Consider the following 24,886-nt stretch of genomic DNA (forward strand, 5'->3'; position numbering starts at 1 on the left):
GCAGCAGGAACACACTACCTGCCCTTGGATAAATGAGCTTTTCTTCCCTGAAGCACATCCGAGAGCCGATGCTGTAAGCCCAGCATGCGTTCTTGTATTTGTCCTGACGAGCTTTCTCGCCAGCTGCTTGCTAACTTTTAATCTGCACGGGAGGAAGGCTACTCGGGGAGAAGGTGTTTGTTTTGTGCTTGTTTCACACCCACGGAGAGCTGCCAAGCTCGGTCGGCCCAGGAGGGAAGCTGGGGGCTGCCGTTGTTTGTTAGGAAGGGTTTGTGGTGGGACGGTGCCTGAAGGCCCCACGTAAGGCCCCGCAGCCATCCTGCCTCCGCCAGCTGAGGGCAGGGTCAGGCCTGCACGGCGCTCGTGCTGCGTAGGTGGGGAACCCGCTGGCGAACGGGGGGGGCACCTTTTGCTGCCCTCGTGTCCATCAGCGCATCCCCCTGCCTGCCTGCAGAGGTCTGGGCAGTCTTACGGCTTTCCTCCAGTTATTTTGACTTACGTTTTGTGTGAGGTATTCCTGCGCACACTTCACAGCCATCAAAACCTGTCTGTGACACCAGAGGGGAGAAGTCCAGCCCTCAGCACATGCCTGGCGCTCCAGAGGCCCCAGCAGGTGCAGGGAGAAGCTGCCGAAATGCTGGGCAGCACAGGGCCACACAGGATGCCTGTCCCCAGCACCCGGCCTGTGGCCAGCCCCGTTCCTTCTCCCTGCCGTGAGGGTGTCTCAGCCCCTTCCTTCACCTCCCCGTACTGGCACAACCCCTCAGCCCCGGCCTTGCAGCTCATATGCTCAATTATGTTAGCGCAGTGGCTGCCTGAAGCTGATACACTGAGGGCTGGATGTGGCCTGCAGGCCACAAGGGTGCTGCAAAATGGCGCTTCCCTTCTGGGAGCCCTCCCCAGGGTGCAGCTTCCTCGCAGCGTGAGCTTCTGGAGGATGGAAGTGGTGTTGCCTGCATCGTGTGTGCTGTAAGAAGTATGATTTCTGTTTTTTGTTTGCTTTTGTATTTATTTTTCTTTTTAGAAACCAAACACCACCTTAACCATTGTAGAGGGTTTAGCCTTCTGTCCCAACTTGCACTCCCTCACAAATCCCCCACCCAAACTTCATCCAAGAGACCCAGGCAGCATAAACATGAGGAAGTCCCTTCAAAGGGAAGAAAACTCAAAGGGCCGTCAAGTCAGGATGCAGACTTTGCTCTTCGGATACCCAACCTGGACATCAAGAAAGGTATTCTGGAGAGACCTGCTCCAGTCAACCTCCTCTCGTTCAGTGGTCACAGATCTTCACAACAAATCTATGCGCTTTCACTGAGGCACTTGCAATTTCTGGTTGCATTTTAACAAGTACTTCTGTCACTTTGCTCCAAAGGTCACTCCTAACACTGCTAACATCTGGCAAGAGCAGGAGTTCTTCTAGGCAGAGTTGTGGGGACAACACTTCTGCCTCTACCACCCTCGTATTGTCTTTTGAGCTCAGAAGAGTTAATCCTGGCTGCTTCGTACAAAGAATCTGGAATTACCCAAGCTGGGGACTTGCATGAGAAACGAAAGGTTGGGATGTGACCAGGAGCTGCCAATTTGGAAGGCAGGGAGTCAGAAGTGGCTGCGAGGAGGTGCCTGTGTGATCTGGAAAAGCCGTGTTGATCCAGCAATGCCCTCCTTCTCTTTTCCCTGGCTCTTCAAAATCTCGAGGGCCATTAGGATGTCCTCAGGTGGCCTGGGCGTTCAGCACACCAGGTTTGGGGCCATGGGGAAGTGCTGATGCTGTAAGTCTCTGCACTTTTCAGTGGTTGTGCTGGGCTCTGGAAGGAGCTGATGGGTCCATTTCTTAAGTTCAGCATCGGGGCTCATCACCAGCAGCTTTCCCTTAATAAGAAGGCTTTGTTGGATTGTACCTTATGCCTGGCAGCTTTCCTGGAAGTCCATAAAAAGGGAAAATTGTTACAGAGAAAAACAAGTTTGAGGAGAAACTCTGCCAAAACCCCAGCTTGCGAGCTGCATGCAAACTCAGCTCTTCCTGTTGCTGTCTTCACCTGACCCATCTTCTCCTTTCCGTGGCTGCTCTTCCAGGCCAGAGCGTGCAGGAGCTGAGGACTCCTTGCTGCTGGGAGAGCTGCCCACGCCGTCAGGGTCAGAGGCTTTGGGCTGAAACGTGCTTGTGTTGGAGCTGGAAAGGATGTGTGTGTGTTCAGGGCAGTGTTGAAGTGTGGTGGTGTGCGAATGGTGGCTGTCAGCCACTTGTGCGTGAGCTGTTCGGTGGAAGAAACTTTCCTGAATTTTCTGTAACTTTGCCCACCCAAATCTCAGTGTATTTTTAAGTCTCCCATGCAGTGGAGTCCCAGAGCCCCTGGCCCAGAGCTGGGCCAGGCGTCTCTGTCACCTGCACCATGGTGGCCTCGGAAGGCAACGAGGACTTACTGGGGATTGCCAATCCTGGCAGCATGTGCCGTAGCACCCTGCCTTGTGGAGCCTTTAACATCTCACGTGGGCTCCCAGCATTCAGATCCTGTGCAACGTTGCTGAGATCTGGGTGCTAAAGAGTCTTTCACTCCCTGGTGAGAGCTAAAGGAGTTTGAAGCAGGGCTGGAGATAACCTGGGCACACACTGCAGTGGGCAGAGCATGCACATCCTTCCTGCCACATCCCACAGGAGACATGTCTTGTCTTCTGCTTTGGATCGTGAATTCCCAGGCTCGCTGCATGTGAGCCTTGGATCCCTTCCCTGTGGTCTGGATGAACGGCGAGTTAATACCTGTCCCCTAGTGCTTTTGTATGTCCTTAAATAAAGGAGAGCTCAAGTGCTGCTGCCTCCGTGTTTTCCTCCTTCGGGTTGAGCAGACAATAAGCCCCGGGTTGGTTGTTCCCTCTTAACAGTGCGACCGTCAGGGGAGCAACTTCCTGGCCTACCTGGAGCGAGGGGCCAGCGCCTTGAAATACCGTTTGTGACAGACTGTGCGTGCACATGAACCCGCTTTGAACAAATCTTTTCCTTCTAGTTGCTGCCAAATGGTGGGGAACCAAAAGGATCGACTATGCTCTCTACTGTCCTGACGCCCTGACGGCTTTCCCCACGGTTGCCTTACCTCACCTCTTCCACGCGAGCTACTGGGAGTCCACAGACGTTGTCTCCTTCCTGCTGAGACAGGTATGGTCATCCTCCCACCCTGATCTCCCTTGGGATCTGTTTCTGCTGGGAAAAAAAGGGGGGGGAGGATTTTTATTTTTCCACTGTACCTTCCATGACTCTTCTTGATCTGTAGAGATGAGAAAATACCCTCTGGGCAGGTCCATCTTCTTCCCTGTCTTTTTGTTTCTGACCTGCGTCACTAGCAGAGCTGCACCCATGCAAAATTAACGGATGGGTGCTGTTGCACCCGGTTAGTTCAGGTCTGGGTTTTGTCATCAAAGCAGGCTTTAGGCAGCCTCACCAAGGAGCCTTGGAGTGAGCCAAGCAGCCTGGGGCTGTTTCCCATCAGACCACAGTGGCAAATGATGGAGGCACTTGTTTCTTGCAAGTGAGCTGTTCTCTGTGTGTGTTTGGATCCCAAGTCCGAAACTTAAAGAAACTTGTTGGTGTCTAAATAGAAAAAGCACCAAATTCAATAAAACCGACGAAGTTCTGTATGAGTTTGACATGAGTTGATAGATAGGGCTGGGTTTCTCATTTTGGCTTTCTGAGTTACTGCGGTCTCCTCTAGGAACCCAGACCATCATCACTGTGCTGGGATTTTGTTTTCGTTCCTCCAGTACAAAGCAGTTCTCCTGGGGCTAGGTAAATGGTGATTTCTGCAGTCCGATGCCTCAGACTCTGTCAACCTAAATTTGGCCTGAGATTTAAATTCACTGTTTAAAATATGTTTTTCCTAAACAATTTTTTTTCTTCAGTTCCTTGGGGGATGAAGGGGAGTTATTTGCCTTACAAAGTATGAACCCCCTCAAGGAAAGGTACTTAGAGCATGGAAGTGGAAAAAAAACAAAAACAAAACAAAAAGCAACTCTGTGGATTGTGTTGCCCACTACGGCGCTTGGATTTGCTTTGTGTTAGCTCAGCTGTTAAGCTGTCCCCGCTCTCTTCCAGCCTCCTCGACTGCAGCTCTCAATTATTTATGACTCTGTTGGCAAACTTTCTTTCAGTGCTGTTTTCCAAATTGTGTGCGAACCATAAACAACAGAGATGTCGGTGCTGGTGGCAGCAGAGCAGTAGCGATAATCCAGCGAGACCCTTTCTTCTCTGGCTGTATCTCGCCCAGCGAGACGTCTCCTTGCTTGCATGTACCTCGCCAGCTCAGCTGCTGTGAAACCACAGCCCTGCATCAAACTTAGCCCAGCGGGGCTGAAGGCAGTGAGGGACCCGTAATTTGTGCCTGAGTGGGAAGAGCCGCGATGGTCTCACACGTGAAAGGCCCCCCTCCCAAAATAGCACAGCCAATTACTCAGGATTCAGCCCAAACCTGGGGCTGCAGCACAGTGTGGTACTTCATATCTCGCAGCTCTCCGTCTGCTCAAAGCCTGCCAGTGGCTGCCTCTGCAGTGTGGCAGTCCTGCTTCCCCAGTGCTTGTCTCTACTCGCTCATCTCTGCCTCGAGACTGTCATTTTTCTCATGCCCTCCCCTCTTGCTGTCCTTCCAGAGCACCACACCACTTCTTCCCCTAATAAGGACTTGTTTCTAGTCTCTGGACAAAGTGTAAAAGAAAGCTGTTGGATAGTGTTAGCCTCCAAAGACTGAATCTTGTTAAAATACCCCAAATGGGACTCAAAATAGATTCCCGATTTAAATAATTTTCGGTAAAACTAGTTATTTTGTTTGCCTTGGATTTCTGTGAAATCCCTCCCCAGCAATCTCACCCTCCCTGGGGTCCTTTTTCTGTTTCCCGGGGAAGAAAAACAACTTCAGCTCTGCAAAGCGAGCTGGTCCGTGCCAGACCACTACTGCCTGGGTCAGCTGGAGAGCTGCTGACCCCACAGGCTGCGTTCAAGAGCTTGTAGCTGTCAGCTTGTGCTGACACACAAGAGTCTTCTTAATATTTTGGAGGGTCAGGGTCACAAAAGACTGCTGCCAATTTTGGAGTTCTCTTTGCAGGGTCACCTCCCAGCCTTAGAGCAGCCTTTGAGACACCTCCTCGCCTTTGAGGTCTGTGGTGTTAGTCTTCCCTTTCCCTTCTGGGGTTGAAGAGCAACCTAGGTAGGATATAACCCTCCTCTCTCCAGGTTCCTCCTTCTCCATTCTTGCCTGTGCCCTGGCTGGCAGGAGCTGTTCCCAAAGGCTGGCTGGGGGACGTGACCTTGTCCCTCTTGGATCTCTGTTCCCATGCAGTGACACCTATTGGCCTGGAGATCAGTCCCTGCCAGGCCATGGGACTAGTGAATGCCTGGAGGAAGGGAAGTGCAGCGCTTTCTGCTGTGTTTGAGCCAGTTTTGTACCTCCTGACGGTCTAAATAACCCGCCCTTCTTACCTGCATCCCAGCCAGGATTAAATGAGTGCTGGCCACAGACTTTGCTAGTTCAGAAGAAACCGATTTTCCCTGCACTTAAGGGAGCGGCCTCTCAAAGTGCTAGCTGACAAACCAAATGCCCGGCAGGGGAACTCGGCCGTCTCTGTCCAGGCACTGCCCTCCCTCAGCACAGGCTGGGGAGATGCGGAAAGTGCAGGCAGGATGAGGGGGGCACTGTGCAAGTGGCTGATATGCAGACGGGACCTGTCCTCCCACAGGTGATGAGGCACGAGAACTCGAGCGTGTTGGAGCTGGATGGGAAGGAGGTGTCCGTCTTCACCCCCTCCAAGCCCCGCGAGAAGTGGCTCCGCAAGAGGACACACGTGAAGCTGCGGGTGAGGGGGGCTGGGGGCTGCCTCTGCTGCAGCAGGGCACTCTGTCACCTACGGGGGCTTGACTTTTGGGCTGCAAGAACAGTGCTGAAGGCAGCCACCGTGGGCACCTGTGTCTGTCCATGCACTTGCCATGATATATAGACAGAGACATTATGCTGCTGATGTATGTTAGTGATATTTCACTCAGATAGTTGTGAAAGGCACCCAAAAGATCTGTATCAGCAAGGTCTTGGCCTTCACTCCATGTAAAATGCAGCGAGTGTGGCTGTAGGTCAGGGAAGGAGAAGCAGCTTCTTCCAAAGTTCAAGAACACAAGTCCCATGTGAATGCCCTTCGTTCCCAGGAAATGTCTCTGATTCCTGAAAGAGGGCAGTTCTCTGCTAGAGCTGAAACAATGTCAGCAAATTTCTCTGGCAACTGTTTGTATTGCCTCTTAAATCGAAAGTGTAAGACCTAACGGACAGCAGCAGCATTGCACATACAAACTGCCTTTTAAATGGGCTCTTCAGCCACGTACATTGCACCCGCCATCGGTGCAGGGCACAAAGTCTCACCTCCCCTACAGGTCAAATTATTTTGTGAAGCTGAGAGCTGTGAGTGAACTGAACTGGGGAGAGGGTGGGGAATGACAGAGAAACCCACACACTGATTTGTGCAGTCGTATTTGGCATTCCCCCTGAGACTGTTCGTCACTGAACTTTTTTTCTTCTTGCTTTGTGTAGAATGTCACAGCCAACCACAGGATAAACGACACCATTGCTAATGAAGATGGGCCCCAGACCTTAACTGGAAGGTTTATGTACGGTCCATTAGATATGGTCACACTCACGGGAGAAAAGGTACAGTCTGCTATGGGGTTGTGCGCCGTGTGGTGAAAAGAGGAGGGGACGGGGGCATAGGCTGCTCCCTCACTGCCTGCTTGGGTTTCCTACCCTTGTGCCTTGGCCCGGTTCCCCTGCTCAAGCTTGGGTGGTGCCTCCTACCAGGGACAGCACTGATCCTGGAGGCTGGCTTTCATTCCAGCATCCCGATGTTCAGTTGCTTCTCAGCTCGGACCTTGCAAAGCACAGAGGGTGGAAGCAGGACCCAGCCCAGCTGAACGAAGGGGCTTGGATGGAAGGTCCCTGTGCTCGGCCCATTGTACAACTCATCTTTATCGCTGTTTTTGACCCAGACTTGCTGTCTCCCCAGGTGGACATCCACATCATGACCCAGCCGCCGTCAGGAGAGTGGGTTTACTTTGACACTGAGATCAGCAACAGCAGTGGCAGAATTTCCTACGTCATCCCTGAGAATCGGCGCCTGGGCATTGGCGTGTACCCTGTCAAGATGGTGGTCAGGTGATGTACCTTGGATGGCTGTGGCTTAGTTTGCAAGAGGACAAAAAAGGCTTGAAACAGGCCATGCGATTGCGTGACAAAGTCATAGACCTGTAACCCAGAACAAAAGAGGAATTTGATAATTGTAGAGTACAGTCCCTCCTTGCGTGGCAGCTCTGATTGTTGGGTGTGTTCAGAGCCCGGTTTGCCAGCAACAGGAGCAAAATGATTTGTACTCTACAGCTATAAAAGGAAGATTCATGTTTTATTCTGCCTTTTACATCATGAACAGGATGGTAATTGAGCTCTGGTTGCAGGAGCTTGCACGCCTTTTGCACCATAGGTGTATGGCCTCACTGTCATCTGCAAAACTGCACAGCCGAGCATATTTTAAAGACTATAAACTTGTCCTTGAGAGGCAGAACTTTGTTCTCATGGTAATTCACAGCCCAAGAGGTTTCAGCTCAGCTCCAGTTGCTGGCATTCAGCTTTGGAAGGGGGAGAAGAGGAGCATCTTTTTAGTGGTGAATGCGGCTATGTTCTCCTGGGAGTGTGTTTTGAGTTACTGACGGGCACTGACACCAGGACTCCGGAGCACTATTTCCCACCCTACCTCAACACAGAGTCCTTCCTGCCTTGCCCATCGCTGCTCTAACCGAGGGTAGCACAGCTGTTAGAGCCTTTGGGCCAGGTCTGGGGCTGCTTTGGTGCACTCAGTACTCCTGAAAGAGCCTCAGTATCTTTATACCTATAAATACCTGTTTCCCTTTCAGGGGTGACCACACTTATGCCGACAGCTACATCACAGTTCTGCCGAAGGGGACGGAGTTTGTGGTGTTCAGCATCGACGGCTCCTTTGCAGCCAGTGTCTCCATCATGGGCAGCGACCCCAAAGTCCGCGCTGGAGCGGTCGACGTTGTACGGTGAGTGGCAGGGGCTGGGGCAGTCGGTTTGCTTTGCCCGTAGCTTTGCTCTAGGTCTGTAATCCCTGGACTTGTGGGTTTTCTTCTAGGCACTGGCAAGACCTTGGCTACCTCATTATCTACGTCACAGGCCGCCCCGACATGCAGAAGCAGAGGGTGGTAGCGTGGTTAGCACAGCACAACTTCCCCCATGGAATCGTCTCGTTCTGCGATGGGCTCGTTCACGACCCGCTGCGGCACAAGGCCAACTTCCTGAAATCCCTCATCACAGACGTAAGCCTGCGTCTGCTGAAATATGATCGTAGCACGGGTTTAGATTGCTGCTCGTCCAATTGCCCCTGTCAGCACCAGTCTCTTGGCAGCACTGCGACCTGCAGTGGAAGATTAATCTCTGTTCATTTTATTTTCATCCTTTTATTGCTCCACAAAGTGTCTGTGCTGTTAAATTCTGTCATCTCCGCTCTGCACTGTCCCATCTCATCACTGATTCTTCCAACGCCAAATGCCAAGTGAAACAGGGAGCAGTGCCTCCCCTTCCCTGCTCGTGTGCTTTTGTCACCTGCTCAGTGGCTTTCTGTCTGCCCGTCGTGTGACCTGCGGGTCTGAGGTGCCCTTTGGAGGGCGTGGGGCTGCCACAGGGAGTGGCCTTGCACCACCTACCCTTGACGGGAGACTGCGTAGAGCAGCTTCCCGAGCATTCACCCCAGGGAGGTCGTAATGTCACTCAGCCCAGAGGCTCAGAAAAGCTCCAGATAAAACAAGCTTTTCTCTGCCTGGCAAGTGAAGTAGCTGTCAGCTTCCAGAGCACTTGTGCCCTGCCTTGAAGAGCAGGGAACCCCCTCATTAACCCTTGGACTCTCACTTTGGCCTGAGCCGTGGAGGCAGGAGCAGCTGTCTCTGACTCGCTGCCACGAGGGCCGTGCTCGCTGCTCTTCCTTGTCCTCTGGGAGGACAAATCTGTGACCAGGGCCAAAGAGTCCATATCTCTGGCTTGCCTGCAGCTCTGGGGGCAAAGCAGCCTGGTCTGTGGTGGCACCAATGTCAGCACCTCCCCTGCTTCAACCCCCTGATGAAGGCTTTGGCCAGGAGCTGCTTTTGCTCTCCGCTGGGAGTGCAGGCGGATGAAGCCCCGCAAGGCAGTTGTGTGTCGCTGCCTGTCCCTTCTCCTTCCGTCCCGCAGCGCTGAGCAGCGGTATCGCGTGTGGCAGCATGGCCAGCGGAGGGGAAGGCTCCGTGCTGCTGATGGCTGCACAGGGGGCTGCAAAACACTCCTCTCCCCTAGCGGCAAGCAGGCAGTGAAGTGTGCGGCATCCCTGCCCCCTGCGGACCTCAAGGCACCGCAGCCGTTCAGCAAGAGGAGATCTGCTTTCCTGTTGCTGTTACTCCTCTTGTTCCGGCCTGTAAACATCCCCGGCTCTGTTAATTAATGCTTTGCTCAGCGGTGCATTATCCAGCTGGGAACTTACATAAGTTATTGACCTGAGATTCCTACAAATGCTGTTTAGAAAAAAAAAAAAAAAGAAGCCCTGCCTGTTGAGCAGCGAGGAGCGCCCGTATGTTCTGACCGCGTGTTGCTTTCTCTCCCTGTAGCTCCACATGAGGATCCATGCAGCATACGGCTCCACGAAGGACATCTCCGTGTACAGCTCCATCAGCCTCCCGCCCACCCACATCTACATCGTTGGCCGACCCACCAAGAAGCTGCAGAGCCAGTGTCAGGTAGGAGCCAGCTCGTAGGAGCCACCTGGGTGCTGCCCGAAAAGCCAAGGGCCTCCCGTGGGAGGGAGAGCAGTGGGGATTTGGTCACCCTAAAACTGCTCTCTGACCTGGTGCTTTTCAAGACAGGAAGGTCCCATGTAGCAGGACCTGTCACGTCTATCTGGGTGGCTGCATGTCTTGTTCATCACCCGGTGAACCTGGCACAGCAAAAGCATTCAGCTCCCAGAGCCTAGCGGGGAAACGCGTCCTGTCCCTCTAACGCCTGCCCTTCTCCTCCATGTCTCGCAGTTCATCACGGAGGGGTACGCGGCCCACCTGGCCCAGCTGGAGTACAACCACCGCTCGCGCCCTGCCAAGAACACCACGCGCATGGCGCTGCGGAAGGGCAGCTTCGGGCTGCCCAGCCAGACGGAGTTCCTGCGCAAGAGGAACCACCTGCTGCGCACCATCTCCTCCCAGCCTTCAGCTGCCGGTGGCGGCAGCGCCGGTCACCGCCCCGAGCGCACCCAGAGCCAGTCCGACAGCGACAAGGAGAGGGACAGGGAACGCAGCCAAAGAAGCATGAGCATCGCCACGGGGTGCTGGGGCCGGAGCACAGCATCCCGCCTGGAGTCTGGCCTCTTGGGGCAGAAGTAGCCAAGCCAGAGCCAGCGACTGTCGGCTGTAGCCACCGGAGGGGAAAACAAAAGGAAAGAGGGACGAGGCCGGCGTTACGGGCTGGAAGGGTAAATATGGTGCTACTCTAATAACATCGTGGTGTTCTGGGAAGAGATGGGATGTTTCCCACACGGAACGTTCAGGCCTTGCAAGCGGGAGCGTCAGGTTTGTGCAGCATGAGCCCAAGGAACAGCTGGAAATCGGGGGGGGAAAAGTCTCCAGGTCAAGATCGCGCTCTCTCCTGCCTCCTTCTCTTATCCAGGTTTAGTGACTGTAAATATGTGCCTCCTCGCCTTGTTAGCCATCGCTCCGATACGCGTGACCGAGTGCTGTCCTCAGAGCCACAGGAACGGGGATGAGGCTGGGGGAACTTGCTCTTGGTTGTCCCAGGAGTCAGACCGAGGTGCTCTGCCAGTGCTGGCACGGGGTGGGTTTGGGGTTCAGTGAGCGCGCTGCTTCCCCGGCACAGACAGCCCCAAGCGAGGGATTTACCATGGGCTGCACCAGGCAGAGCAACTGAGAGCTTTACCTGTACGAGGAGCTTCAAGTTCAGCCACTTTCGCAAGGAGTACGCGCAGTGGCAAAGCAGAAAGATGCTGTTGGTAGGGGCAGAATGTCGGCAGATTCACGCCCAAGCAAGTGGGGTCGTTATTACTGTTATTTTTTAAAGAGACATTTTAGAAGCTGATGGAATTTAACGTGTTGACCTGTTAAAAGAAGAATACAAGCAACTCTGAGCTGTACAAGCCTCAGACACTTAATTTGCTGTTAAAGTCTCCAAATATTGCTCTATATTATTTCCAAAACTAACTACCATATATTTGCAAGCAGTTCTTCTCATCCAAATGCAGGGTCTGACTCTCAACACCCACCTCTGAGACATTTTCTTCTTCCCAGGTTCTCTCCAAGTTCAGTAGCAGCTTCAATGGGAACTAGACTCGCTTCTTTTACCGATAGTTACTGAACTGTAAAACCTCATTGTTTTTTGCACTGATGATTTTTAGAATGGAAACCTGTTACCATCTCATGTAGCTACATCTAACTGTTTGTAGTGCATGACAAAGAAATATTGCTAAGCCAGGGTGTGTGTGTGTGTGTGTGTATATATCCAACCACGTGCATATACATATGCCCACACACACACGTATATATATGTATATGTATATATTTAAAAAAAAAAACAAAACTCTGTGCAGAAGTTTTTCCAGCAGTAAGGAGACTGTAAGGAAGTGTGCCAACAGAGTCAGGCGAGCTTAAGAAAAGGCCATATCTTAATTTTCCTGGTGTGTTTCTCAGCGGCTGTGCCTGAGCCGATGGTTTGTGTGCTGCCGGAGTGAGCCGGGGCTGGGTGCGAGGTGACGGAGCTGCCCGGTGCGTGGGGGAAACCGTCGCTGCTGTCCGGCACCCCCACTGGTAACACCGAGACGCGCACGGTGAGCGGTGTGTCGTGCTGCAGAGGAGAACAGTGCCTAGAACGGGGGCTTCCAGAAAGCCCCGTAGCCCTGTCCCCCCCAGGTCAGCCTGGCCGGGACTTCTGGCCGCGGCAAGGGGCCTGGTTCCCTCCTTGCACACACCTCCCGGGCCAGAGGGGCACCCCCCCGGGGGGCTCGGGGTGCCCATTTACAGCCTCCAGTTGGCCTCTTCACGTGGAGATTTTATAGTCCTACCGAGCTCCTCGACTGTGTGTAACCCTGCTTCCCCCACCACACTTACCTGTATTTATATCACTTTCTACTTACAAGGATCTTATTTATAACAAAATTTTTTAGACTGGCTGCTTCATTTTATTAACTGTTTCAATATGAAGTGCAGGACGGCCGCACTGAGACACACAGCACTGTGAACACTGCTCTGCTACTTGGCTCCGGGCCACAGTAGGCAAACCTAAACTCATCAGGCATCCAAGGCAGACCTCGTGTTCGGGGCGTCGATGCGGACGCAGTGCGCCCGCTGCCTGCGCCGCCAGCGGAGGGACAGTGCTGAGCTGCCTGCGGGGCGCTCAAACCCAGCTGCCCGCCCGCACAGTGCATCTCCCACGTCCTTGCAGCCTGACTGCAAACTGCTTAACCACTTCTCTTTGATAATTATTCAATTGCAGAATGTATCCGATGAGTTTTATTACCGAAAACTGACTTCCCTTTCTGTGGGCCCAGCTAAGCTCTCTCTGAATGTACAGCCGGAGCTTACTGGGTTTCCAAACAATGTGAATCGTCCCACAGCTTTTTGCTAGTCGAATGTTCTATCAAACAGTTGCCATCCGAGTAGGAAGCCAAGCCACAATCCGTCCTGTGAAGTCACCAAACCACATCACAAAACAATTTCTGCAAATTTGGATATGGCCTTTGCAAAATTCGACTTTTCCTCAAAGCCCACAACCAAGGCATGGTCTGTACATTTTCCAATGCTGATGAGATGTTCACATTTTCTTATGTGTAGATAGTGTAAAACAGAGGCGAATGTAAATGTTCAACATAAAAAGTGGATATATAAAAATGGAAAGTTATTTATTTATGTAGAGGAAGAAATGTCTGGAGGAACTGGAACCTTCAGGGTTTATTAATATTTAAAAATGTAGCTTTTTGTTTCAGGCATTATGTACAAAGCAATTACTTCATGGACCAAGTTAATGTAACTGTCAATGAATGCAGAAGTGCAATATTATACTCACCTCTCCATCACTTCATGTTTTAAACAGCTACTAACCAGTTAGACTGACAATCATAGCACCTCCGTCCTCATCCGTTATTGAGCTTCTTGAAACTTCCCCGGGTCCTTTCCCCGGCCCCCCATCTGTTGCCATTGTACAAATCCAACATGGAGAAGCAATTGTAGAGCAGGACCTTTATTGCTGCAATAATACCAGATGACGTGGGTGTAGTTACCAGGAAATAGGCCAATAAGTTTTCTCCACCGATTCAGTCCATCACAGTCTGCATCAGTCTATCTTCAGACACCCCCATCTGGCACTCATCTCTCTGAAGCAAAGATCAACGTGCTACTCACTCAAAGAACAATAGCAATAGTTGAATTCTGTGTCTGTAACCTGTTTGTTCTGAGCTGTTTCGGAGAGCGATGCATGTGACCCGATGTCTTTCCACGTGTACGGATGAGGATCCACTTGGATGCGGTGAGGGAAAGATGAATGTATGATCCCATCCTTACTAAAGGGGCACTGTCAGGTTCAAGACCTAACTTATCTTTGTTACAAAGAACGCGTTTGCTTTGAAATGAAAGCTTATTAAAAGTTTCCCGTACTCCTCCCTGTCGCTGTTGTCTGGGCAGCCACCAGCACGACCGCTGACAGTCGCGCTGCTTCTGCTGCAGCCCACGTCCTGTACTCGCACATTAGCACAATACAGCACGCACTGCACAGGCTGCCTCAGGCTTTTCCTTTTTTTTTTTTTTCTTCCTTTTTTTTTAATTGTTTCCATGGGAATCAAACTCTGCTGTGGAGCTCAGATTTTTATAAAAAGCAGCTTTTTGTATTACGGAACTATTGGGCCAGACTTTCTACCTGACGCTGTCCCTTTCAAGTCTTTTAAAAAAAAAAAAAAAAGGACCCCATGCATTCACGCCGAGTTGTTTCCCTGGGTGGCCAGCTCACTCCATCAGATGAGGCGAAATTCTGATACCAAAAACGTTTACAGTGTCCGATACGCGAGCCGAGAGCAGTAACTAGCCAAAGGGTTACTAACAAACGCCCGCTCCGCCCAGCAGCCGCCGTGCTTGCTGTAGCAGCCCCTTCTTCAGGTATTGCCACCGTTTGCTGCATTTCCTATTAGTTCTAGAAGCCTTACGGTCCCTTCCCTGTCCTGAGCACCCTCTGCCTGTCGATACCCTCGACTGTCAATTTTATATTCGACGATGTTAATTATATTTTATTTATAAAAAATTGCTTCGGGGGGGGGGGGGGGTGGGTAACAGACGCGCGTGTGGGGACCCACCGGAGGGCAATGCCCGAGGGCGCCGGCCGCCCGCCCGCCCGCGGCCCGGGCCGAGCAGCAGCCCGAGCCGGCGCTCCCGGGCCGCGCTGGGTACGCCCCTCTGTGCGCAGCACCGTGCAGGTGACGTGCTTGTGTGTGACAAACCTTCTGTACGACTTCCTTCTCCTCCTTGCTGTTAGTGCATCGTTCCAATGCCTGGGTGTGCTTTGTGTACGGTATCATTGTGAGTTACACAGATTAAAAGAAATGGGAAGGCTCGTCTCTCGTCTGCTTCTTTGGGAGCCGCTAGAAACACAAGTCACAAAGCCCGGGACGGGAGCAGGCGCCACTTTAATGGAGGGTTACAGCCACGAACACAACACAGTGGGCTTCTGCGCGGATCAGTCCCGCAGGACTCATTTGTCCGTTAACTACCACTTTTTAACAGTTCGTAGCTTTATGGACTTTGCAGTGGGGAAAAATGATGGCCGTTTGCATCACAGCTGCTGTGGGCAGGGGCCCCGAGACCCCCCAGAGCCTTGCTGCTGCCCAGGACCTGCACTGTGGGAAAGGGGCATGAGTAAAGCCCCTGCCCTGGGGGCACAGCGCAGGGTGGCACTCGAGGGCTCAGGCTGGGTGCTGCAGCCTGAGCAGAGCCACGCAGCACCACGGGCGCTCTGCTCCAAGCAGGGCGGGTGAGCACGAAGGGCTCACGAGCTGGGTACGCACAGGGCCACAAGGATGGGACCGAGAGCAGCCCCTGAAGGGAAGACGTGGCAGCCAGCTGCCAGTGTTGCAGCCCTGGTGCATAGCCCGGCCACAGCGATGCCTCCTGCCAGCCAGAGCCCAGAGCTGAGGGGCAGGAGCACCTCTCGGTGCTGCTGAGCAACTCGGACCTTAACAGGGGCACCAGGGCAAGCAGGACCCAAGTGCGTTACAGCCACGCTGGCCCCAGTCAGGAGAGAGGGGAGAGAGGGGGGGTTACTGGGAGACGAACCATTAAAGGTGCTCTCCTTCCCAGTCAGTAACTTACAGAGCGGGTGGAAACTGCCCCCGGGAAGCCTCCTGATGCGGTGCTGCCTGCAGGGTTCCACTCGTCAGGGCTCACACCCAGGCTGGTGCCTGCAGAACAGCCCCCGGCACGGCTGGAGCCCAGGCCCTCACTGCAGCATCCCCGTCCGCACCTGGAAGGCCAGCCCGTCCCCCCGGGTGGCTTGCTGGAAAGGGAGAGAGACGGGCGCTCAGAGCACGGCCTTCCCGAGGACAAAAAACTACCGGCACCCACCTGCTGGGGCCGCTGCAGGGCTGCCAGGGCTCGCTTTGCCCTGGCAGAGCCACTCGGGTCCCCAGGAGGCACAACAACGTCTCTGGGTGCAGCAGCCCCTCTTGGCTGTGGCCACCCCCCACCCTACCCACCAGTGGTCAGTGATGGTGACGAGCCCCCCCATTACCTTGTTAATCTCTTTGTGTCTCTCCTTGCTGACAATTTCTTCTAGAACTTCTCCATCTCCCTTAATAAGCCTGGAAGACAAGGACAGGGCCACGAGTTGTGACAGCTACTGCTTCAGACCCAGCCTCTGCAAAACCCCTTCCTTATTTTTTTGTTGTTTTTTTTTTTTTTTTTTACACTGAATTCAGGTCTGCTCCTGACTGCCCAAAGCACGCAGGGGCCATTCATAAATGGGAGCCAGTTTGGGCCTGAAAGGCAGCCAGGTCCCAGAACATCTTGCCCGAGCAAATTTCCAGCAGTGTCAGAGGCAGCTCCCACCTCCAACCACAAGCAGGAATTAATTGTCTTCATTACGTGCTTACCGGGGAACTGACCTTAGTTCCACACCTCCCTAAGCCCCGCAGGCTGCCTTCTATTTTAAGACCGGACTTGTCATGCCCAATTCTCTTCAGCATGATGTTTTCTGCTCGCTGGGAGGACGCAGTTTATTAAAAACTGGGTCATTCCTAGTTGGCAGCCAAACGAACTTCAGGCTGATTGTCTGTAACCCCAAGCAGAACACGCTCCCTGCCCACTCAGCCCCAGGTGCTAACGGGCTGAGCGTTGGCTGGGAGCGGCGGCACTTTTCAGCTCTGAAAGGCAGGAGCATGAAGCAGGGGGGGGGGGGGGGGCGGTATAGAGGCACCATCACCCCTCTGGTTCCTGATTTGCAGGGGCAGGGCCCCGTTTAATGGGAAACAGCTGAACCGGTCACACCCCAAGGAATAAATAAGAAGGAGCTCTGCTGCCTGCAGCTCCCTGCTGGGAGGCAGCCCAGTGCCCTTTGCATGGGGACCCAGCACGATGTCACACTTCAGTGCCCAATGTCCAACGTGCCACCTGCAGGGCTGACGGGAGGGATCTGCGAGGCCTCAGCTCAGGCCTTTGCTGCCGCAGGGGACGTGGCTCCGTGCAGGCACTGCAGTGCTGCAGAACAGCCTCCTCCAGGCCTCCACCCCACAACGCCTGGGCGGGGACGTGCTGCTTCCTTTCTACCCCAAGGGCCCATACCTGGTTCTCCCCGTTTCGGGGTCCACGACTCTCCGTATGACGCTCTGCCTGGCATCCCATTCTTCCTTCGTCATCGGCTTCATAGCCTGGATGCGGGATTTCTGTTCGTCTGTCAGGACTGGAAGGTGTCAAGATAGTCAGAGCTGTGCTCGTGGGGCACCGCAGCGCGCCTGCAACGAGCAGCCAGGAACGCAGCACCGGATCCACGGCGGTGCTTCTGGTTCAGTGACAAACCACACCAAGGAATGGCTGCTGTACGGCCCCAAAGCTCTGCCAGGTTGGTACTGCTGACTGTGTCTTTTCATTTGGCTTCTCTGTTTCCACTTTACAGCCACAATTAGAGCTAACCAACTCACCAATCTATGCCCGTAGCTCCTTACTTTTACTTGGTGTTGCTCAAAGGCAGCCACTTAGGAGGGAGGAGAGTCAGGGACTGCTCTGTGCACAGCTCTGCTACTGACACCCCGCGTGGATCCCACAGGGGAGACACGCAGGGGCCTTTCCCCAGTGCAATGTTTTGAGCTCTGGCTAAGCAGGAGGGAAATGCGATCGTTACCTGGCCCGGAGTCCACCAGCGACTCCTTCTGCCACTGCTCCAGCGAGGGGCCAGGCACCACTTCTGCCTTGGCTCTCTCCTCCTTAGCTTTTTCTTTTGACTTCTTTTTGGATTTCTTTTTTATTCTCTTCTTCTTCTTCTTTTTCTCTTTGTGTTTTGCTTGCTTCTTTTTGCTGTGTCGACTCTTCTTTGCTTTGGGCTCACTGTCACTGGAGTCCTCGGAAGAGGAGCTGGAAGAAGACGAAGACGAGGAGGAGGAGCTGGAGGAGGAAGATGTCTCAGAGGAAGACGTGCTTGCCTTCCTCTTCTTCTTGCTCTTTCCTTCCTTCTTCTTTTCTGCAATGCATAAGAAGAGGGTGAGCAGAGCAGCTCTGGCCCCGTGGCAGCAGGGATTCCCGTTATCCCCTGCAGTTGTTGCTGCCCTGCTCTCCCAGCCCGAAGACAAAGTCCCCGGGGCAAAGCCCCTCTGTGCTGCCACCTGGAACACGTCAGGGTGCGGAGCCGCTCTGCCAGCGCAGCGCGAGGAGGGGGCCGCGGGGCTCTGCACCTGCCAGAGCCCCACCAGAACGGGCGCAAAGCGCGCGCTGACGTGACGGACAGCGATTCAGCTGCAGGCAGGGATCCTTTTCTCCCACCGGGGCCCCCTCTGTCCACCTGCCCCCGAGAAAACCTGGTAAAAAGGTGGGGTCGCGGACCTCTCCCCACCTTCCTTCGCGGCTGCTGAGCTCGACCTGCGCCTGTGAGGCCCTGAGGGCCGCCCCCCCGGCGAGCCGCTGCCGGGCTGCGGGTCCCTGCCGCTCTTCCTGCGCTTCTCCTTCCTCCGCTGCCGGCTGCGAGAGGGGCTCCGGCTCCGCGATCGCTTCCGTGACTGGCTGCGGGCCATGGCGCCTCAGCCCCTGCGGGGACAGCGCCGTCAGCATCCCCGAAATTGCCCGGACCCAGCGAAGCCTGGCCGGCCTCGGCCAGCCGTGTGACGGCCTCGTCCCCGGGCAGCCACCAGCGCTCCGGGGGACGGCGCTGCTCTGCTGCGCCCAGCCCGGCCCGCTCCCAGGGCCCCCGGTTAATTAGGGGCGCGAGGACCCCCGGTTAATCACCGCCCTGACGCCCGCAGCACACCTCGACGCCCCCCCCCCCCCCCCCAAGGATCCCAGGGAGCCACCAGGGGCCGCCGGCGGCCCGCAGGGCGCGGCCCCTTTAAGAGGGGCGCGGCCCCTTTAAGAGCTCGGCCCCGGCCGCGCGGCCCCTTTAAGGCCCCTTTCACCCGCCCCCCGGTGCCGCCGCCGCGCGCATGCGCCCTCCTCCCCTCCCGCGCCCCCACCCCCCCGGCCTCACCGCGGGCCGGGGCCGCGCCGCCACCGCCGCCGCTCCTCCGGCCCGGTCCCGTCCCCCCCTCACTTCCGGTCCCCATCGCTCGGTGCCGGCCGGCAACAGCGCCGCGCTCTTTGGTTCCGGGGTTCGGCCGGGCCCATCGCTGGTGCCCCATCGTTATTGTCCCCGTGTTATCGTCCCCTTGTTGGTGCCCCACTGTTATCGTCCCCTTGTTATTGCCCCATCCAGCCTTCCCCAGGTCCTGCCGCCACAAAGCCCCCTCCCTGCAGCTCCTGCAGGTGAATAAGGGAATAATTGAATAACGGGAAAGCCCCTCCAGACACTGGGGCCCCCTGGGGAGGAGCTGGGTACTGCCACGGGCGTTCTGTGGTTCCACCTGTCCCAAGGGAGTCACATTCCTGCCCTCGCTTCCCTCTGCAGAGCCCGGCTGTGCTGCAGGTACCCCCCAGCTCTCTCCCCAAGGCCCGTTCCCCCTCGCTTACTCGACGCTCGCGGCATCTCTGAGAGGGAAATCCCTGCTCAGAAGAGCTCGTGGAGCCCTCGAGGCACCCCCTCAGCCGCCCCAGGGGATCAACGCTTCCTGTGCTGCTCCTGATGGATTTTTCTGCGCCTGCGTTAGGCAAACCTCCGGTGGTGATAACTCCACACCATTCCCAGCAGCCTGTTCTGAGCCACCATTAGCTCAGTTTGGGGCAGATCTCTCACTGCTGCCCCACAACCAAAAGCTTTTCTCCTGGAAGAGGCCAGGACTCCCCGCAAATAGCAGAGAAGTGGCAAATTTGGGGTTTTATTGCACTGTTTCTGTGGGGTATGTGGTTTTATTGCACTGTTCTTTTCCATTTACAGAGCCTTGCAATGCTGCTGTTGGCACAGAGGTCTCCACAAAGGCCAAGCAGCTTCATTTATTTTTCCTGTACCCCTGAAAATATTCACAGAGCCCTTGCAGTGACTCCACCTGAAGGCTTTCCACATCTTCCAAGCATCCCTCCACCACGCCACGCCGAGGGGGAGCCCTTGCCTGCCTGAGTACCAGCAGGGGACGCAGCCGGCTTCCCCAGCCCGGCAGGACTGGTTCTGCATCCCCTGCCAAGGTGACAGCGACTTGTGACGTGACTCACGCATCCACCAGAGTCTGTCAGTGCAGCCCGAGAGGACAGAAAGCAGCTTCAGGCAACTTGGTCCGAAGAAATCATGCCCTACCACCTGCTACCACAGCGAACAGAGATCCACAGTCTCAGGCACGTCATCCTCAGTTTCCGTGAAGCCGTCTCCGAACCCCTCTGCTTCGACCAGCTCGGGCTTCTGGTTGCACATGGGGCAAAGCCGGTTGCGGATGGTTGAGGCTCTCATCCAGACGATGAGGTTCCAGCGTTCCCCCGAGGCGATGGGGAGCGCCCCGTGGATCTGCCCTCCTCTGTGTAACAGCCCCTGCGTCCCCACGTGTTCGACCTCGATGTAGTTCGGCACAGGGCTGGGATCCTGGAACAAAGGGAGGCGGGTACGGCATTACACCAGGAAGTCCCTGAAGAACAGTGTCCAGCGAGTTGAAATTCTGACTTCTTAAACAAGCAACAGGGAGAGGATGGGCTGTACCTCAAACGCAGCCACTTCAGTGGTGGCCGGGCAGCAGTTTGGTACAACTGCTTTCAGGTAAGGCATTCCCAGTGACAGGTCCAGAGGGAACTTAAAGACAGTTTCAATCACATAACTCTTTCACCAGTGTATGGTGTTTTTTTTAACCCCTCTCTTGTGAAGAATCCCCTGAGAACAGGGGTTACAGAATTAGGCGTAAGTCTCACATGAAGTAAATGACTTCTTTCCCTCGCTCTCAGCACCTCCCTGCTCGTTATGTCCCTTAAGGGAAGATGGGTTGGTTTGTTTCACTCCAGCTTCTCCTACAACAGCTCTCTCCTCTCTGAATCGGCTGCAGTTAGCTTGAACATTGAGATCTTGTTTGCAGCAGAAAAGGTTCCTGTATAACCACTACATTTTTTAAAAGGGGAAGGGACAGGGCGGATTTGACTGTCAGAAGCGAACAACTGTGGTTTAGAACAGTTTGTGCCTTGAAATTGGGATTAGGGGGGAACAGAAGCAGGATCCAGGTGAGGAATGTGCCCAGTACCTGTCTGAAATCCCCGAAGTACAAGTTGCCTTCTGTGAAGTCTTTTCCCAGCGAAACGTTTAAGGTGACTTCTGCGTTATCATAGTGAGAGCTCAGATCCAGGTCTTCGTGCAGCGCGTACTTGACCACGAACGCCTTGTGGCTGTCCAGGCAGGCGCCCCCCAAGTCGGGGTAAAGCAGAGCCGTAATGGGCCGCAGGTATTTCTCCCGCAGGGGCGTGATGAAGTTTTCATCCATCCCTATCTCGTTGAGCAAGACCTGCCACAAAGAGAGGAGCTGGGAGCAGCTGACCAACAGCTGGTTTCCCTGCTGCTTCATCAGAGAAGCTGCAGAGCTGCCTTGTCCTCTTCCAACGCTGCTGCTTGCTCAGATAAAGAACCAAAGAACAAAGACTCCAGCTACAGGGAGAGGAAAGAAGATCAGGTGGAAAGCGGTGGTGAAAAGAGTAAAATCAAAAGGTGAGTGTTCTTTAGAAACAGACGCCTCGATTTAAATGTGTATTGTTTAAATGCAACGTGCTCTTTGCTCTGAGATAGCAGCTCCCATGCCCTTTCCCTGCCTTTCCCTGTCCTTTTGTCTCGGGACAACTCACGCACATTCCCTCAGCGCTTTCACTTTAAGGAGGCTGTACCCAAACAAAGCTGTACTCAGATTATAGACATTTTGGAACAGAAAGGACGGTGAAGTGAGGTATACAAAGTCTGCTCACGAACACTCCCCCTAAAGAAGCACGAGAGCTGCTGAGTCCTACCCCATAGTTATTCATGCTGTTGGGCCTGCCCTTCGGCATGTCCGACTGCTCAAAGTTCTCCAGCTCCTCAACAAAGGCTCGGCAGAACTCCTCCGTGAGCACTGGCAGCCGATAGATCCTCTTATCTGCCAAGAGAAGGGAGATGCTCTATGCTGGGGAAAAAAAAACAGGCAGGAGTATGCTTGGCCGTTGTGCTGCCGAGCTAGACCGTGCTCGTGTTGGTGAGAACGCAGCACCCACACGCTTCGCGTCGTGCTCCAGCTGCTCAAAGGCTTGGCGCTGGTCCTGAGGATCGGCTCTGGGATGTATTTGTTATTTTGCACGCTGGCCCCTTGCTTCCAGGCTTCTCCAGCCAGCCGTGAGCCCTGGCACCGATTTAAATGCCTGCTGTAGGTGCCACGGAAACGCTCTGAGAAACTCTGGAGAGCAGAGCTCTGCACGCACACACATTTTTCTCTGTTTTGAGGAGACAACTTTTCAGCTTTTGTCAGCATTTCTGGTCGGAAGAGAGCTTCATGAATGCCACCAGGGAAGTTGAAAACCCAGATCTCTTTTAAAAAGCCTGAAAGCCAGACTGAAAATATGTCAGCTCAGACTAACCTAGGGGGATTGTCTGAAATGGGAAAGCACTGGGGAGGGAAAACCAAGCCCCCCTAGCAAACAGGATTCCTTCAGCGGGCTCCCCTGTGAGGTTACGGTACAACCAAAACCCCAGCCCTGCTGCAGCGAGAGCCTCTGCTGAGACATCAGCAGGCTGGGACTGGAAAGGCAGAACACAGGATCTCATCCAGAGCACAACTGCTGCACAACACTGCCTCTCCAGAGACTCTCATCAGGCAGAAAATAACATCCTGCTCGTCTCAGCTGTGTATCAAATCTGAGCTATTAAAGACAGGGCTTGAAAACAGCTGTCATCGCTGAGGCTCGGCGTCACGCGGGTGCTCTTTGTCGATGATGGGTTGTTTTTTTTTTTACCTGAGAAGGACTCGGTGTAGCGCAGGAGGCCATCGAGATGAGCATCTGGTGAACTGCAGTAGCTAACGATTTCTAAAAATTCCGGGGCCAGGAATGAATCCTGGCATCCAGGGAAGGAAGACAAATACAAACAGACACACAATTAGCTTGCACTGTCTTTTACAGCCCCAGAGGGAAACGGGCTTCCACAAAGGCACAGAAATTTTATAGAGTCTAGGGAGCAAGGCTGATGGTGACACTTGGGTTACTTTTGTGGCGGAAAATGATACTGCTGTCTTTAGTGGTTTAGTAAATTGCGTTTTCCTGTAGTTCATGGGTATTTCTAAATATAACCGACCAGATTTATCCGTAACGCGACGGGAAAGAGCCTGACTCACAGCATGGACACCTAATGGATAAATGCAAAGTCATTCCTAAAGGATTTCGCATCTTGTCCTGGCCTCAGCACAACAGAGCAACTTGGGGGGGTAGGGGGGAGTGCACACAGGCAGGCAGCCTGCTGCCACCCTCCAGCTGAGAGCAACTCGGAACTTCTCTGTGTGTTAGGGGCACAAACGCTGATTTCTGTAGCTGTCCCTCAGCCTTCACTAACCCTGTGTGCCGCAATGACGCTTCAGATCCAATACTGATGGTATTCTGAGCTCAGTACCCGGTGCTGGTGCAGCTTCAACAACGAATGACCCTCATCTGGCTACAAACGTGGCAGAATCCTGCCTGGAGAACGAGCCAGGGTGCCACAGCTCTAAAACTGTGCATAATCCCGATGATAAGAGGGCTCCCTACTGCAAAAATAAACTCTCAGCCAGCTCCCTGGGTGCAAAACAGATTTCAAACCCAGTGTCTACCTGAAGAATGTACACTTCAGGGTGTTTTCGTTTGTAACGGCTGGCGATGATGGCTTTGCGTTCTGCCGACTGATGGATTAACTGCTTTCTTCTCTGCACTTCTGCCTCAATCTAGGAATAAACAAAAAGCATCTGGTTAGAAAATCAAAATGGGTAACTAAAACAATTCAAAGAACCTGCTCATTGTTTCAAACCAGCTATTTTTGTTTAGGGTACCTCTGGAAGACAGTGCGTGCCTTTGCTTTTCTGTAGTCAAGACAAGCCCTATAAATATTTAAAAATTCAAATGCGTAAGAGAGATTTGAGACATACTCTCACAGCGGATGGCTTAAAAAAATAACTGAAGTCTTTCCACAGATGTGTCATGTGGAGCTGCAAGTTTTCAACCCTTTCAGGCATTTCTGACACCTCGTGAGTCACCGGCCTACGCCTTGAGAGTCTGGCTTATGTTCTGCCAGTACAAGCGTTGTCCAGGATGAAGACATTTGCTAGGAAGGAGACCAGACTTGTCAGGAAAGGATTACTGCTAAGTGCTGTCGGAACAGGCTGATCTGTCATCGCAGACCAAACAGCTGGAGCAGCAGCTGATTTGGGTAACTTTTCGTCGTTAATAACCCGCCGTGAGGTTAGTTACAGCATGCTTTAGGAAAATGAGGAAGGAGGGGTGAGGTTGGCGGCGGCTGTGTGACAGCTCGCTGGCGTGGGGAGCCAGGGAACCGAGCAGGATCACGGAATTGTTAGGGTGGGAAATGAGATCCGAGGTCACCTGGTCCAACATCTCCCTGCCACCAGTGTCACCACTGAGCCATGTCCCTAAGCACCAGGTCCAACCTTTCCTTGAACACCCCCAGGGATGGTGACGCCACCACCTCCCTGGGCAACCCGTCCCCATACCTAACCACGCTTTCTGACAGAAACCTCTCCGAATTTCCAATCTGAACCTCCCCTGGCGCAACGTGAGGCCGTTCCCTTTACCCTACCACAGCTGCCTGCGACAAGAGACCAACCCCCAGCCCCCCACACCTCCCTCTCAGGCAGTCATAGAGCAGCAACGAGGCCTCCCCCGGCCCCCCCTGTCCCCCCCCGCCCCCCCCCCCCCCCGTCTCCCCGCCGCTCACCTCCCGCACCACGGCCTCGAACGCCTCGGGGCTGCCGCAGCCCCGCTCCCTCAGCGCCTGCAACCCACAGGGCGGTGAGCAGCGACCCGGGAGGGGACCCCGAGCCCCCCCCGCGGCCCGCAGCCCTCCGCCGTTACCGTCCCGTAGTCGTTGCGGAGCTGCTCGCGGTGCCGGTAGCGGACGTGCAGCCCGCAGCGCCTCACGAAGAGGTTGTCCGAGAAGAAGCAGGAGCAAGCCCGGAACTGCCGGGCCGCCGCCATGTTTCCGCCCGGACCGTGAGCGCCGGCTCCCGGGCGGGTCCGCCCGCCCGCCTCCCG

The 24,886-nt window shown here is 54.3% G+C and overlaps 3 protein-coding genes across 24 annotated transcripts in view; 1 reads left to right on the top strand and 2 right to left on the bottom strand.

Annotated features, from left to right (window-relative positions):
• Nucleotides 1–14,568, top strand: part of PITPNM2 (phosphatidylinositol transfer protein membrane associated 2) — a 136,020-nt gene extending 121,452 nt beyond the window's left edge. For 12 of the 17 annotated variants that reach the window (XM_040577522.1, XM_040577528.1, XM_040577523.1 and 9 more), the window contains 9 exons: nt 1,025–1,231; nt 3,000–3,148; nt 5,716–5,832; nt 6,555–6,671; nt 7,024–7,172; nt 7,925–8,074; nt 8,164–8,347; nt 9,665–9,793; nt 10,082–14,568. In XM_040577522.1, coding sequence (XP_040433456.1) covers nt 1,025–1,231; nt 3,000–3,148; nt 5,716–5,832; nt 6,555–6,671; nt 7,024–7,172; nt 7,925–8,074; nt 8,164–8,347; nt 9,665–9,793; nt 10,082–10,429 — 1,550 coding nt within the window. In that variant the 3' untranslated portion in view covers nt 10,430–14,568. The remainder of the gene's footprint in view (nt 1–1,024; nt 1,232–2,999; nt 3,149–5,715; nt 5,833–6,554; nt 6,672–7,023; nt 7,173–7,924; nt 8,075–8,163; nt 8,348–9,664; nt 9,794–10,081) is intronic. The other 5 variants (XM_040577535.1, XM_040577533.1, XM_040577537.1 and 2 more) reach the window with 1 other exon arrangement.
• Nucleotides 14,569–14,706: 138 nt separating this feature from the next.
• ARL6IP4 (ADP ribosylation factor like GTPase 6 interacting protein 4) lies at nt 14,707–18,899 on the bottom strand. 3 transcript variants are annotated; one of them, XM_040577547.1, is made up of 6 exons: nt 18,762–18,899; nt 18,135–18,325; nt 17,430–17,765; nt 16,874–16,991; nt 15,825–15,894; nt 14,707–15,590 (listed from the first exon to the last, which is right to left on the bottom strand). In XM_040577547.1, the coding sequence occupies exons 2-6, from the start codon at nt 18,310–18,312 to the stop codon at nt 15,534–15,536; spliced, it is 759 nt and encodes a 252-aa protein (XP_040433481.1). In that variant the 5' UTR covers nt 18,313–18,325; nt 18,762–18,899; the 3' UTR covers nt 14,707–15,533. The 3 variants fall into 3 exon arrangements, with proteins under 3 accessions (XP_040433481.1, XP_040433483.1, XP_040433482.1); XM_040577549.1 differs by lacking the exon at nt 18,762–18,899 and having other exon boundaries at nt 17,430–17,659; nt 18,135–18,632; XM_040577548.1 differs by lacking the exon at nt 18,762–18,899 and having other exon boundaries at nt 18,135–18,621.
• A 661-nt stretch (nt 18,900–19,560) lies between these two features.
• OGFOD2 (2-oxoglutarate and iron dependent oxygenase domain containing 2) lies at nt 19,561–24,886 on the bottom strand. Of its 4 annotated transcripts, XM_040577545.1 has the most exons (7): nt 24,707–24,846; nt 23,452–23,562; nt 22,855–22,994; nt 22,607–22,706; nt 21,632–21,756; nt 20,881–21,138; nt 19,561–20,237 (listed from the first exon to the last, which is right to left on the bottom strand). In XM_040577545.1, exons 3-7 carry the CDS (start codon nt 22,918–22,920, stop codon nt 19,965–19,967), a joined length of 822 nt encoding a protein of 273 aa, XP_040433479.1. In that variant the 5' UTR covers nt 22,921–22,994; nt 23,452–23,562; nt 24,707–24,846; the 3' UTR covers nt 19,561–19,964. The 4 variants fall into 4 exon arrangements, with proteins under 4 accessions (XP_040433479.1, XP_040433476.1, XP_040433477.1 ...); XM_040577542.1 differs by lacking the exon at nt 22,855–22,994 and having other exon boundaries at nt 24,707–24,886; XM_040577543.1 differs by having other exon boundaries at nt 22,855–23,562.

This window comes from Cygnus olor, chromosome 17 (genome assembly GCF_009769625.2).
Source record: "Cygnus olor isolate bCygOlo1 chromosome 17, bCygOlo1.pri.v2, whole genome shotgun sequence".
NCBI lineage: Eukaryota > Metazoa > Chordata > Aves > Anseriformes > Anatidae > Cygnus > Cygnus olor.